Source organism: Malaclemys terrapin, chromosome 2 (genome assembly GCF_027887155.1).
Source record: "Malaclemys terrapin pileata isolate rMalTer1 chromosome 2, rMalTer1.hap1, whole genome shotgun sequence".
Classification (NCBI taxonomy): Eukaryota; Metazoa; Chordata; order Testudines; family Emydidae; genus Malaclemys; species Malaclemys terrapin.
In genome coordinates, this window is record NC_071506.1 from 31,541,570 (window position 1) to 31,555,541 (window position 13,972).

Below are 13,972 nucleotides of genomic sequence, written 5' to 3' on the forward strand. Positions count from 1 at the left end.
CCAATGAATTTTGATATGGTTGGAAATAAAACTGTCCATCAAAAAGGTGAAAAAACAATTTTAATTAAAACAACAGGACATGAGAAGTCCAGTTTTACAGTGGTACTAGGATGCACAGCTGATGGCGCCAAACTGAGACCAATGATTATTTTTAAAAGAAAAACAATGCTGAAATTCAAGTTCCCTGTTGGTTGTTTTGTACATGTGAATGAAAAAGGCTGGATGGATGAAGAAGGGGTAAAGCTATGGCTTGATAATGTATGGAGCAGGCGACCAGGTGGACTTATTCAAAAATGTAGTCTACTGGTGTGGGATATGTTCAGGGCTCATTTAACTCCCAGCACCAAGCAAATGCTTGCAAGACTAAACACAGGTGCGGCAGTTATTCCTGCAGGATTGACATCGTTGGTACAGCCACTGGATGTGTGCCTAAACAAGCCATTTAAAGATCGCATTCAAGAACAGTGGAATGAATGGATGGTTAGCGGCGAAAAGTCATTCACAAAAGGAGGAAACATGCGTGCTCCACAGTTGGATGTTTTGTGCAAGTTTGTCATAAAAGCCTGGAATGATATTGATGCAGAAACAGTAATCAAGTCTTTCAAGAAGTGTGGCATACCAAATTCATTAGATGGTATGGAGGACGACTACTTGTGGCAAGATGAAGAGGAAGCCGAAGCTGAGACCACACCATCTGATACGGAATTCGATCCATACGATGACTGCCTTACAAATGTATCACAAGATGTCATTGATGTACTTATGATATCAGATGACGAACAGGAGGATTTTGAAGGCTTTTAAAGGGAAACTGTCACGCCAGCAAAACCTGTAAAAATACCGTAGCTTGCAGTTATGATGGGCGTTGCTAACTCGCCAGGGACTTGCCCGGCACTTGCTCTCTCTCTCTTGTTTGTTATCTTCCTCCTATCATCATCAGTTCCAGTTTGGTTGACAGCTTAGAAAACAAACAGCATGGCAGCTCCCATGGGTTTATTGTCTTATCCTTCCTTTCAGCTTTAGAGTGAATTAGGAAAAGTTTAATCCACTTGCACTGTTTTATGTTTACATGTTTGATGACAAACAGCCTTATGTTTATAAGTGACAGTTTTCCTGCTAAGTACCTGCATGTCATAAGCATTTGAATTAAAATTACCATATTGAAATCAAATCTGATTTTTTTAAATTTTTTTTTGGTGTGCGTTGGAAGAGGGGTAGTCTTATACGGCGAGTATATCCCAAACTCTATATTTTAACTGGAAAAGTTGGGGGTCGTCTTATACGCCCAGTCGTCTTATACGCCGGAAAATACGGTATATGTAAATTACTTCTACCTATACATAATGTGCATTTATTCATATTACATACATTGTTCTGTGTTTTATATATTCCAGTGCTTAGATAATATGATGGTGGACACTATAGGAGAACCTAATATAGGTGTAATGAGCAGTAAGTGCTATATGCATTATATGTTCAAAGCACTGTATTAGGTTGGTGGCATTATCTTAGTTTTACATCTTGGGAAACTGAGATGCAGAAGTTAAAGGTGTGACTTTTCTAAACTGCCTGTGCACAAAACTGCATGTGTAATTACTATAGTTGAATGCACAGGTTGGGTAAACGTATACAATTGCCAGTTAGAGGCAATATTGACCAGGAGGTACAATTGGTGACACAATTTGTGCTGTAATTGTGATGATGCATTTTGGAAAATCAGGCCTAAGTAACTTGTCCACAGCCACCCAGCCAGTCACTGGTAGAGCCCAGATTAGAACACAAATTTGACTTCCCTCCTTCTAGACATTACTTCTTATAGAGTCAGTCAAGACATAAAACTATCACTGTTTGGTGTATTAAAAACAAATTTTGGAAAACTTCTTAGTAATTTGTTGGCCACAATTATACCATACTACTGCAGAGCACCATATGTTGTAAAGCACTGTGATTCCCTGTGCACTGCTCCACATGCTACTACTTGGGAGCCCTTTGCTAGACAGTTGGAAACCATAGCAATGGACTTTCCAGCATCCTGTGGGATATATGTGGCACAAGTGTTGTATAAGAGCATGCTATGCTGTCCATTGGCAGCCAGTATGTAAGCAGGTGATCAGATTCACCAGTGGCTAGGGCATGGGGAAAAATATGTTTTTGGATGAATTTCAAATGAGAAATGTGTGAGGCATGATGTATGCAGCATTTGACTTGTTTTACAGTAAAAAAAGAGGTGACTCTGTCATCTAAAATAAAGAAACCTCAGGGTAGGTCTAATGCTATGAGGACAGAAGAATATATAATACTTGAGAGATTTAAACTGCTTCCACATTTAGTGTGGCTTTGGAGGCCATTTTGCTGTTCAGATCTGTGAGCCAAAAGTGTATCATAGACTCTTATAAATACTCCCAAAGCAGTGTAGCCTGGCAAATGGGCACAGGCTTGGGAATTAGGAGAGCCTGAGTACTAATCCTAGCTCTACCATTGAGTTGCTTTGAGCCTTTGGCAAGTCACTTCACCTTTTGTTCTGTTATCATTTCTGTCAGCTGGAATACTTACCTACCTAGGTCACTGGGGTAACTGCATATTAATGGCTGTGCTTGAACACATAGTGGCCTTATTGCTTTAGGCAAAGATGCATGACAAGTGGAGAAAATATTTTTTTAAAAGTCTCAATAGCATGTGTGAGCTTGGGTTACAGAGAGTTCTAGCCTAATGTTGAGTCTGTCTTGCTTAGAAACACCAGCAAGTTTGATACTTTTAATATAAAAGAAGCTGTGAAAGATCCTGTAAATACACATGCTCAAAGTTAAGCATGGATATAAGTGTCTGCAGAATTGAGGCCATAGAATTCTTGATCAGTGGAAACAGCCCCAGCCCCAAGTTTAGTACAGTTCTCTTTTCGAGATCCCAGAATTGGAGATGGTTACATTTTCAGTATCTGCTTAGCCTTATCTACAATGCCTGGTTTGGCAGCCCTTCACAGTACTTTACTCCAAGTGAATCAGTTCAGAAGGAGGGTATTATTAAGCTTTGCTTCCTTGGAATACTCTCAATAACAAGATCTGATTATGATATGGTCTACTTAATCATAGACTTCCCTCGTCTAAGGCTGTCTCTGTCTGCATAAAAGCCAATACTTTACTTCACTTTAGAAAGCCACCGACTTCCTGTTTGGGGCCGGAGCATAGTATAGGTATGGAATATTCATAATGTGTTTACCTGCCCTAGTCTTGTTTGTAAACTTATGTTTGTAATTTATATACATAGATGTTATCTCCTGAATATTTAAAACAACATGATTCTATATATTATATAGGAATGGAATACAGGAATGTTTTGTTTATAGGGAAAACTCTATTGTTGCTTTAGGCATTATATCCCATTTTTAGTTACTTTGCATCCCCAAGGATGGACTCAGTGGCATATGTAGGTGGATTCAGTCTGTAAACACTTCAGTACAAGAAAGCAGTGTTGTTTTTCCTCTCCACAATCCTTCACCTTTCCATTTTTTTTCTGTGTGGTTAAGCTGAGCAAGTTGTTGAGGCTCTAATTTGGCTTGTGGAATCTGTATTACTGGTTGTGTTTGCAGAGATGGCAGTTAGAAAAAACATCTTTTACATGTAAACTGAGTGTATTTGATATGGAACCAGTTAGCGGCAATAGAACTGGAGCCTCATGATGCCATTCTTCTAGAATCACTTTTTAAGAATTGGGCTGTAAATTTGTGTTTTGAGGTCAACAAAATGAGTTCATAGACTTATCAGACAGAGGTGTGAGGGTCTGTGCTGTGCGCATTCGAGGCAGAGCCCAGAACTTGCAGCCCAGGAGTGTGAGGGTAGCTTTAAGCCACCATTGCGCCTTCCCTTCCTGTGCTGCTCCAGAGGCTAGAGAGGCACCCAGTGGGCTTGTCTAAGTCCAAGCAACAGCTGTCTCCCCAGACTGCCCTATTGCTACATTGCTGCCGGCTGCAGCTATGTCCTGCTGTGGCCCACCATGTCCTCTACACCAGTGGTTCTCAAACTAGGGCCGCCGCTTGTTCAGGGAAAGGCCCTGGTGGGCTGGGCCGGTTTATTTACCTGCTGCATCCGCAGGTTCGGGCGATCGCAGCTCCCAGTGGCCGCAGTTCACCGCTCCAGGCCAATGGGAGCTGCAGGAAGCGGCGCAGGCTGAGGGACATACTGGCCGCCGCGTCCCACTGCCCCCATTGGTCTGGAGCGGCGAACTGCGGCCATTGGGAACCTAAGTCTGCTACAGCCCCAACCAGCTGACACGATGTTAAACAGACCGGTCCATGTCAAGTGCAGCCGCCTGTTTAATATCATGTCAGCTAACGTGTGCTGACACAATGTAATTTTCCAGTGTTGAGCACTTGGGACCATTGGAAGATGTTCTGAGCTGCCCACTTGCTTTATGAAAGACTTAATGAGCCTGAGAACTCCAAGATTCAAAAATAAAGGGCAGGGTTCAACCTCAGGAAACACTAGCATTACTCACAGTGCTGGGCTCTGGAAGTGGAAACGGCCTAGCCACACTGTGCCCCCAGCCCTCACTTGCTGGGAGGTTTTCAACCAGCCACCACAGCTAGAGAAGTGGATGGTGCTGGCTGGAGAGGGGATGTGGCGAGGGGATAATTTATTCAGCATATCCCCCAGAGAAGCCTCAACCATCAGGTTTCCTTTGAGCCTAAGCCACAATTTAAAGCTGTCTTCCTGTAGAGAACTCCTGTGGAGGAGGGCAGTGCACCACTACTTTATCCATCCTTTCTCCTCCCCTCAAGGGCTGAATTCCCCTCCCCAGTGTAGCTGCCAAGCTGGCATGGGAAGGTTCAACATGCACACTTCCAGTTCCTCCACTGACTTGCTACATGACCTTGGATGACTCACCTCTTCCTGCTTCCATTTACCCATTTGTAACTTGGATATAATTGATGAGTTTTTGCAGGGATTAATTAATGGTTGCAAAGTGCTTTGGGATCCAGCGATGAAAGACATGATCTACATAGTAATTTTTCTTCTGGCTGATAAGCTATTATTAAAGCAAGTTGGAAGCTTATTTCCATCCTCTCCCATGGAGCTCGCACATTGGCATCTTTTTTTTCATGGCTGTTTGCAGCACTGGGTTTGGATCTGACAAGCCTGAAAAAACCGCCAAGTATTTTTCAGGCGATAAGAGCTTCTTACCTAGTGAACTGTCATACTTCTGGGCTCGCAAAATGGGTGCCATGTGCCTTTAAATAACAGAGTCTGGAAAATGAAAGCTGTAAATCATAGAAAGTTAGTAATCAGATAATATGGCTTAATACCAAAGAAGCAGCCTAGAGCCAGGCATTGTTATTAGATTACTGTAAAACTGTTTAGAGGTACCTTACTATTTCTCTGTGTCAGATTAAAGCCTGTATGTGGATATCAGAAACAGATGAGCTGATAAGTGGATCCCCTGTCCCCCAGATAAATAATATTTTCCTGTTTAAAGTGTGGAGAATCCAACAGCAGTTGTTTGCGTAGTATGACTGTGCAATTGAAAGAATGGTCAGCAGCCCCACTCAGGTAGCTGTGTTTCCACACAAATGTTTATAGCCTGCTTCTAAAGTTACTTACACAGAAAAGAAGTTGTAATGTTCTGTTGTGTTCTATTGTTGTTGAAGTGTCTGTTTTGAGGGAGCTGTTGAAAGTCTGGAATATATCCACAATTTCTCCTAGAGGGTGTGTTTGAAAACACAGGCTGACTTTTAAAGTTCACATGGGACGGGCAGGGGAAGGATGGTTATGATTCATCGTCACTTTTAAAAACAGTATCTCAGTCCTTGAGTTAGAATTTCCATCATGTTTTTACTCTTCCCTTTTCCTTTCCAGGGAGTGAAGCTGATTTTAGCTCTTCAAGCAGCACAGGCAGCATTTCAGCTCCTGAAGTTCATATGTCTGCTGCTGGGAGCAAAAGAGACTCTTTTTCTCGCAAGTAAGCAATGCAATTTATCTTATACTATGAGTGTTGCTTAGTGGAAGGCCAGGCTTATCCACCACTGTTATACCTTTTAAAACAATTTGGACTACAGTGTGTTCTCCGATAGTACTGATGTGGCTTAGAATCTGTGATCTAGGAGAGAACAAATGTGATGTATTTGGAGAATATAAACTGTGATACAGTAGGATCATGTGACCAACAACAGTTCTGTTCATTCATGACATACCTTTGAGATCCTGTCAGCTACATAAAAAAAAAATGTTTAACATAGAAAGAAGGGGAAACAGCTGGGTGTGTGCTTAGTTAAGTGTAACCATTCAAACCAATTGACCTTAACCTTCTGATCACATCACTTTGTTTTCCTGCTGTGACAAATTGTCAGCTCACCACATGCCTTGCAGGGTCATCATAACATCATTTGTTGAAGGAAAAATGTTGATGCTTGTGTCTTTAATTCCTGTTGCTAAAGATCAAGTTCCACTCCTTTGTATTAATAGGTATAAAATACCTGGTCTTGAAAGGTATGTATTAAAAATGCCTTTGATGAAATATTTCTGTAAGTTGCCTCCACGTCACATGTCAGATACAAACCTAGACAAAATTTGTATCCACATCCAATCCGCAGTCTGCAAACATGGTCTATGGATATCTGCAGATTTGCGGGGCTCTAGCCATACGCACATTGTGCTGTGCCTACACAATCCCTGCTGCTTACAGTCTTTGAGCAGTCAGGGAGGGTTGAAATTGACAAGACGAAATCCCTGCTCTTTGTGGAATCACAAGACTGAAGCTGGCAGGGAGAGTGGAGGGACAGCATGATTCTCATATTTTCAAGTCACCTGAGCTCATCCATGATTATAACATACCCAGCATGCAGGGATTGGTAGCATAATGCCTAACTGAACGAGAATCTGATCTCTGTCTTGGTATTGGTATGCAAATAAACAACAGTTTAGCTCTGTTCATGCTGTATTTAAGGAGAATAGGTAGCTGCTGCAACAGTGGGGTTTTGTGTTTAACTCAAGTGTAATAACTACATGATTAAATCCTAAACCTACTTTATTTCTTACTAGCAGCATGACCTCTTGTTGTAGCTTTAAATATTCCACGCAAGACACCAGCCTTAATTTGCCCTGAAGTCATGATAACAGTCCTTCAAATGCAGCTCTTGGGACAGTCAGGAACTGTGCAGATTCTGGCTTGCAAAAAATAAATAAATAAATCAACACATTAGAAATAGTTGTGAGCAAAGAAAATTTAAATAGTCCTTTCCTTTCACTTTTAATTGTTTTAAAATGTTTGCCTTTGCTGTGTTAAGAATTAAAAAAAAAAAAAAAAAGAGCAGTTGGACTTAATTGTGTCACATTTAATTCTGTAGCATTTCAGTGACGTCATAACCACACTCCTGCATTTTATTGTAAGCTGCTTATGAAGTCACACAAACCACAGCACTGCCATGCTGGCTTGCAGCACCACCACGCAACCATCTGTTCCATATAAAGTGTTCATTTGCAGAAGAGGGAGGAAACCAGGTCAGACAGTTTTAAAAGGAAAGGATTTTTGCTTCATGAGTTCTGTAGTATTTTCAATGATGTGTAGTATCCTCCTCATTTTCTGGCTGGATTTCTTCTTTTCCATTTCTTTGGAAATACGTTTTCACTGTTTGTTACAATTTAGAGGAACAGCTTCCATGTGGGAGAGTGATAGTGACGTTTCATGAAAGTAGCTAGAAGTGTTTACAGACTAAAATGTAACTTTATAAAGAGTTTCCAGAATGTCACAGGTCCTTGCCAGATGCCTGGGTATTGTCCAGCACTGATCGGAGTTGTTTTCAAGCGCAACTAGTGAATAGTTCAGAATGTTTTATTAAGACTGGGGAGGGACATGGACTGTCCTTGGAGGAAGACTTGGAGGAAGCAGCTGTGTTGTCTTGAAGCTCTCCAGGTACTGAGCTATTTCAGCATTCCCTCAGTCAGGTTCAGACCATATCTAAGTATATCCATAGTTGGCAGTGACCGTTTGAAGTACACTATGCCGAAAAGGCAAAGGAACAGTGCTTCAAGCAAAACGTCTTTTTACTGGCCACTATGACCTCTCAGGCCACTTGCTAAGGATCAAGAAGTCTTGCTACAAGCCTTAATTTGCCCCCAAGGACAGGGGTCCTGCTACAAGCCTGACTGAGGAAGTCTCTTGGTAAATACCAAATTAGACTGCAGTCTTCTAATTACTTGAGTGTAGACCAGAAAACTTAAATGTGCAGCTTGCTAACTTAGATGGGTGTAGTGGGAATGAGGAGAGTAGGGTGGAATCAGAAACCTAAGTATAGAAAGATAGATCTTGTAATTTTCTCTAAACCATCTGATTCTGACTAACTGCTTCATGGTCAGTGAAAGATACATGATACCTGGAGATGATAAAGGCATGTCTAAACTGCAACTGGAAGTGTAATTTTCATCTCAGGTACATGTACATGTGCTAAAAACAGCAGTGTAGGTGTGGTGAGACAATGGGCTAGCTGCTCCAGGTACAATCTTACCTGAGATCCTAGGTATGTATCCAGGAGGCTAGTCCGACCCACCACCAACCATCCCCATGGCTACGCTACTATTTTTAATGTGCTAGCTTGATCAAAGCTAGTGAGGGCATGTCTCGAGCTGGAATTTACCCCTCCAGCTCCAGAGTAAAAATATGTGGAGATATACCTATCTCATAGAACTGGAAGGGACTCTGAAAGGTAATTGAATCCACCCCCCTGCCTTCACTAGCAGGACCAAATACTGATTTTGCCCCAGATTCCTAGGTGGCCCCCTCAAGGACTGAACTCACAACCCTGGGTTTAAGCAGGCCAATGCTCAAAGCACTGAGCTATCCCTCCCGCCCTCAGACCTTCTACTCCCCAGCTGCTCTGATTTATTTTATAGAGTATCATGGGGTGACCTTATAGCAGGACATGCTGTGAGTTGCATGGTGCAGTATAACCCAACAAACCTTACTCATTTTGGTTTGCCTTCAGTCGTGGCCCTCATGGACGGAATAATGGATCTTCATCATACAAGTCTGGAGCCAGTCCGCCTACTTCTCGTGAGAAGGACCTATTGTCAGTACTGTGCAGAAATCAGCTGAGTCCTGTTAACATCAATCAGAATTATGGGGCTTCTTCAGCCAGTAGCAGTAACTCAGGTTCATACAAGGGAAGTGATAGCAGCCCAGTTATGAGGCAAGTGCTTGTTCCTTTCTCCCAGTTTTAATTCTGTTATCTTATCCTCACCATTCTGTACTGTGGGATCAGTCCTCTGACTGGAGAATAAAACATCTTGCACCTCAGTGCCACTGTGTAGATTTACAGGCAGGGACTGTGGTATTGGTAAAGGGTTAGTCAGGAACACACTCCATCCTACTTTCTTGCCACCATGGAAACGTGATCACCTCAATGTCACAAGATATATGGTCTCCACTAGCCTAAGGGCTGTATCAGCCAGATTTCACATCCAAGTCTGATGCTTTCATGTAGTAGTACGTGGTTTAGTGCTCTTTGCTCTTGCTTCACACACACTAACTCCCATTAACTAAAGAGGAAGTTGAGTGTGGAGTGGAAGCAGAAGTTAATGTCTACTCAAGGCTAGATCCACAAAGGGATTTAGGTACCTGACTGACATTTTAAGTGGCTAAATTCAAAATTAGATCTTGAAACATGCCTGTTCGGCTGCTGCCTGTAGACACTTGCATTCCCCCAGCACTTACGTTTCTGCTCATTAAAGTCCCCTAGGAGCCTTAATTTCTCCCACTGGGCAGGTGCACGGCCATCTAAGTCCTGCTGCCTGGGCACCTAGATCACCCTAAGCCTCAGCACGACCCTCAAACTTAGTGTTCCCCCACCTCTCTCTCCTGCAGAGCCCAATCTGGTAGATGGCATTAGTTGAAAGGATATTACAATATCCTAGTGGATGAGTTACTTTAGGAGGAAGCCAGTTCAGACTGTGTGTGTGGTTATGCGTACCTGTGCAGACTGAAGGCTAGATCACAAAATAGACTTAGAGACGCAATGCCTAATGTTGTGTTATGGGATATTCAGGGGTGGGTTTCTCAGTCTGTCTTGTTATTTAAATAAATCCATTGGGCTAGAGTGTGAGTGACTCCATAACCCAGTGATTAGGGCACTCCCCTGAGAGGTGGGAGACCCAAGTTCAAACCCGTGCTCCTCCTCAGGCAGAGGGGGGGGATTTGAATCTGAGGGTCTCTCATTCTGGTTGAGTGCTCTTACCACAGGGCTAAAGGTTGCAAAGACACCACCATTGTTTTTTTTACAAGAAAGGGTTTAGGCACCTAACTCAAGGAGAGGGTTTGCACCTGTGAAACCTGAGCAAAGACCAGTGCCTCTCTTTGGCCCAGACCTAGGCATCTAACTCCCTTTTAGGCCCATCCCTCTCCCTCTGCATTTCCTATTGTCTAACTGAAGTGACTCCCAGCTCAGCCTGCTGGCTTTTGTGGCTCTTAGGCATCAAACTCTCCCCATGCATGGTATAGGGAGCCTAACTTAGGGCTGTGGATTCCACGAGGTGGCAGGGCACGTAAACATTAGACAGTGCAACTCTAAGTCCATTTTGTGATGTAGCCTTCAGGGTGTGCAAGTACACATAGCCACACACAGTCTGAACTGGCTTCCTCCTAGTAACTCATCCACAAGCTGTAGCTATTGTAATATCCTTTCAACTAATACAATCTACTCAATTAACAGTCTGCTTCCTGCTGAATTCCTAACAACATCATAGTATGCTGCCTTGTCTATATTGGTGTCAGACATCTCTGCCAGTGACCTTACTGCACACTTGTAGAAAGCTTTACCCTATTTTAAGTTAGAGAATGTCTGGGTATTTGAAAGTCAAGTCTAGTCTGGTATAATCGCACTGAATCCAAGTACAGTAAATAGCAAAATTCTTATTGAAGTCACTGGCAAATGCCTCAAGCACTATGATTTACCAGACTAAGTCACTAATGTTTACTGTGAGATACCCAAATTGAGTCCACTGTAAAATCAACTTTGTGCCAGTCAGGTTTGGTGTGGAATCCATCCTACCTAGGAAGGTAAAGAGTTGCAGGAATAACACTGGGCATTTTTGTTTCAGACGGTCGGTGAGATATACTTCTTGTGGGGAGAATCATGGCATTAAAGCACCACATCCAGAGCAGTATTTGACCCCACTGCAGCAGAAAGAAGTTACAGTGAGACACCTAAAAACAAAACTGAAGGAATCTGAGAGCAGACTTCAAGAAAGGTACATCGTCTCCCAGAAAAATAATTTAGGGAGAGATGAGATTTATTCAGCAGTTTCCACTCGGGAAAAATCCTGAAGTTCCTACTCCCTTCTTGACTGCAGTGAGTTTTGACTAAGGAGCTTAGAATTTGTCTGTATCTGATTAAATTAAATTGTTTACAGACATTGCAGGTTTCATAACCCGTTCCATGAATGCATACAGTATAGTTAACTTTTGGAAAGGAATCAGTGATCTCCTTTGAGCCTGGACTGCTTTATAAATATTTTGAAGGGATATTTTTTAAGTCAGTCTGATATTGCACCAATAACTTTTGCCCATGCAACTGTTGAGGCCTTCAGACTTGTAACTGTGTTTTCAGGGACTAGCTTTGCGAGTGGCTCAATCAGTTGTCAACTTCAGTCATGCCCAAAGAGTGTATTTCTGCAAATGTGAGAAGTTACTGCACAATATCTTGTCTTGTTCTAAACCTCTTTGTAACAGAAAAAGTCTCTCCCTCCCACAGCAAAAACTCTTTGACAGGAGATCCTGCCTGGTTGTGTTTTGGTTTGTTTTACTCACAATAAAACTATGTAGTGATGTTCTGCAGAAGAGCAACCACTTACATTACACAACAAGAGATATTTCTTTAATTGAGAGGTTTATGGTTTGGGTCTAAATCATGGTACCTTTGCACAGAGGGACTGTGCAGGGGGTGGCATACAAACAAAGGCGTGGCATAGATCACTTCTCTCATGCTGCCTCTGGAACTTGCTCTGTAGGCCTGACGTGTGGTTAGGTCAGTGAATCTGCTTAGCAGTGGACCAACTTACCTTGCCATCCATTGTACTCATGTTATACCTCTGCCAGTCCACTGTGAAACTGTATTATGTGCATAGGGGTATTGGTCCAACTTTTTGCAGCATCTTTACATCCTCACCATCCCCATGTAATGGAACTTCTCTGAATGCTTTAATTGACCAAAGAACAGAAGTTTTACAGTGATTTTGCTTTTGCCACAGGGAAACAGAAATAGAAGAGCTCAAGTCGCAGCTGGCTCGCATGAGGGAAGACTGGATTGAAGAGGAGTGTCATCGAGTGGAAGCACAGTTGGCCTTGAAAGAAGCAAGAAAGGAGATCAAACAACTTAAGCAGGTTATTGAAACCATGAAAAACAGCTTGGCTGAGAAAGACAAAGGGATTCAGAAGTATTTCATAGACATAAATATCCAAAACAAGAAACTGGAGTCCTTGCTTCAGAGCATGGAGGTGGCTCAGAGTGGCTCTCTGAGGGATGAGCAGTGTATAGAGTATACATGTGAGTCACCTGGTAAGTCTTTAGGTCCAAGTACAATATATTCCAAAATGGTGGGCAGCCTAGTTATGGAGGACCAAACCATGGAGGACAGTAGGCTGTTGCTCAATGATGATATGGCTAATGGGACTGACTTTTTTGAAGAAATTATTCTGGCCGCTACACCTGAATCTGGTGATCCAGCCCTCTTCACTTCCAGTGCTGGGCCTGCTGCCCTAAACCAAAATGCACTTGAAAGGGTCTGTGCTGAAAAAGTAACATCCTCACAGGCAGAGGAGGAGAGCGACAACAGCATGACGATGGAACAGGCCATTCAGACTGATGTGGTGCCGCTCGTTCAGAACATATTCAGATCACAACGTATCAGTTCCATGAGCCCATTTGCTGCCTTAAAGGGATTGGATGGATTTCCTGCTGGATGCTTCAGTGAATCTGCTTTGCTACTGGACTTAAATCCAAGTGATCCAAACTCTGCCATCCTTTTGTCTCCCATGGAGTCTCCAGGTAGCAAGGGGGATGGGAGCGTTAGTGAAAACCGTGTTATGAAGGAACTTGACTTTACAGCCTCTCATGATGAAACATTCAGAAATGTCATTACTGTCTCCCAGGCAGGCATCACGAAAAGGTACTGGAGCAGCAGTTTCCTTGTTGATCTTTTGGCTGTAGCAGCCCCCATTGTACCAACAGTAATGTGGGCATTCAGCACTCAGCGAGGTGGAACGGATCCGATCTATAACATCAGCGCATTGCTTCGTGGCTGTTGCCTGGTGGCGCTACACTCGCTGCGTCATGCACCTTTCAATATCAAAACCTAAGTGCAGCTGCCCAGTCGTGTGTGCTGGTTGGTGGGGGAAGAATTACAATAGACCATAAAAGTGTGTGTGTATAATGGCAGAGTCTGTCTTTTTGCTCCTGAATATTTGATTTGCACTATATTTAGTTGAAAACATGTTTGTTGTTTGAAACTGAAGGAAGGCTCAGTGACGTGGCGGCTTGGTCCTACTAAATGTACTACATGTGTACTTTAGCAAGCATGCTGTCGCTTTTCATTTGTAGTTTGATGTATTGATTCTTACACTAAAAGCTCATACTTCCAAGGCAGCTTCGGGCACGTATTGTATGTCTGGCTTGCTTAGTGCTCTTGTAAAATATATAATTGCCCTAGCATTCCACTGGTCTTGTGTACAAGGGGACTGTAACCAAAAATGCATTCGTGTAGGTTGTTGGGCATCTTGACTCTTGCTATGTTTGATAAATAGGGGGTGAATATATTTTATGCATATTATTTTAAAGTCTTAAATGAACTTCTATTGTAACCTGCTAGTCATTCAAGCCATGTGAAATACTCTAAGTGTATTGTGAATTAACTTATTTTTTGCTTATTTAATCATGTTTTATTGGAAACAGCAGATTTATAATCACAAATTACAGTAAAGCATGTTACAAGTA

The 13,972-nt window shown here is 42.5% G+C and overlaps 1 protein-coding gene across 2 annotated transcripts in view; it reads left to right on the forward strand.

Annotated features, from left to right (window-relative positions):
• The window catches only part of SYBU (syntabulin), a 61,090-nt gene extending 47,118 nt beyond the window's left edge, over window positions 1–13,972 (forward strand). For both annotated transcript variants that reach the window (XM_054020245.1, XM_054020246.1), the window contains exons 4-7: window positions 5,850–5,952; window positions 8,972–9,175; window positions 11,082–11,231; window positions 12,231–13,972. In XM_054020245.1, the coding sequence (XP_053876220.1) occupies window positions 5,850–5,952; window positions 8,972–9,175; window positions 11,082–11,231; window positions 12,231–13,338 (1,565 nt within the window). In that variant the 3' untranslated portion in view covers window positions 13,339–13,972. The remainder of the gene's footprint in view (window positions 1–5,849; window positions 5,953–8,971; window positions 9,176–11,081; window positions 11,232–12,230) is intronic.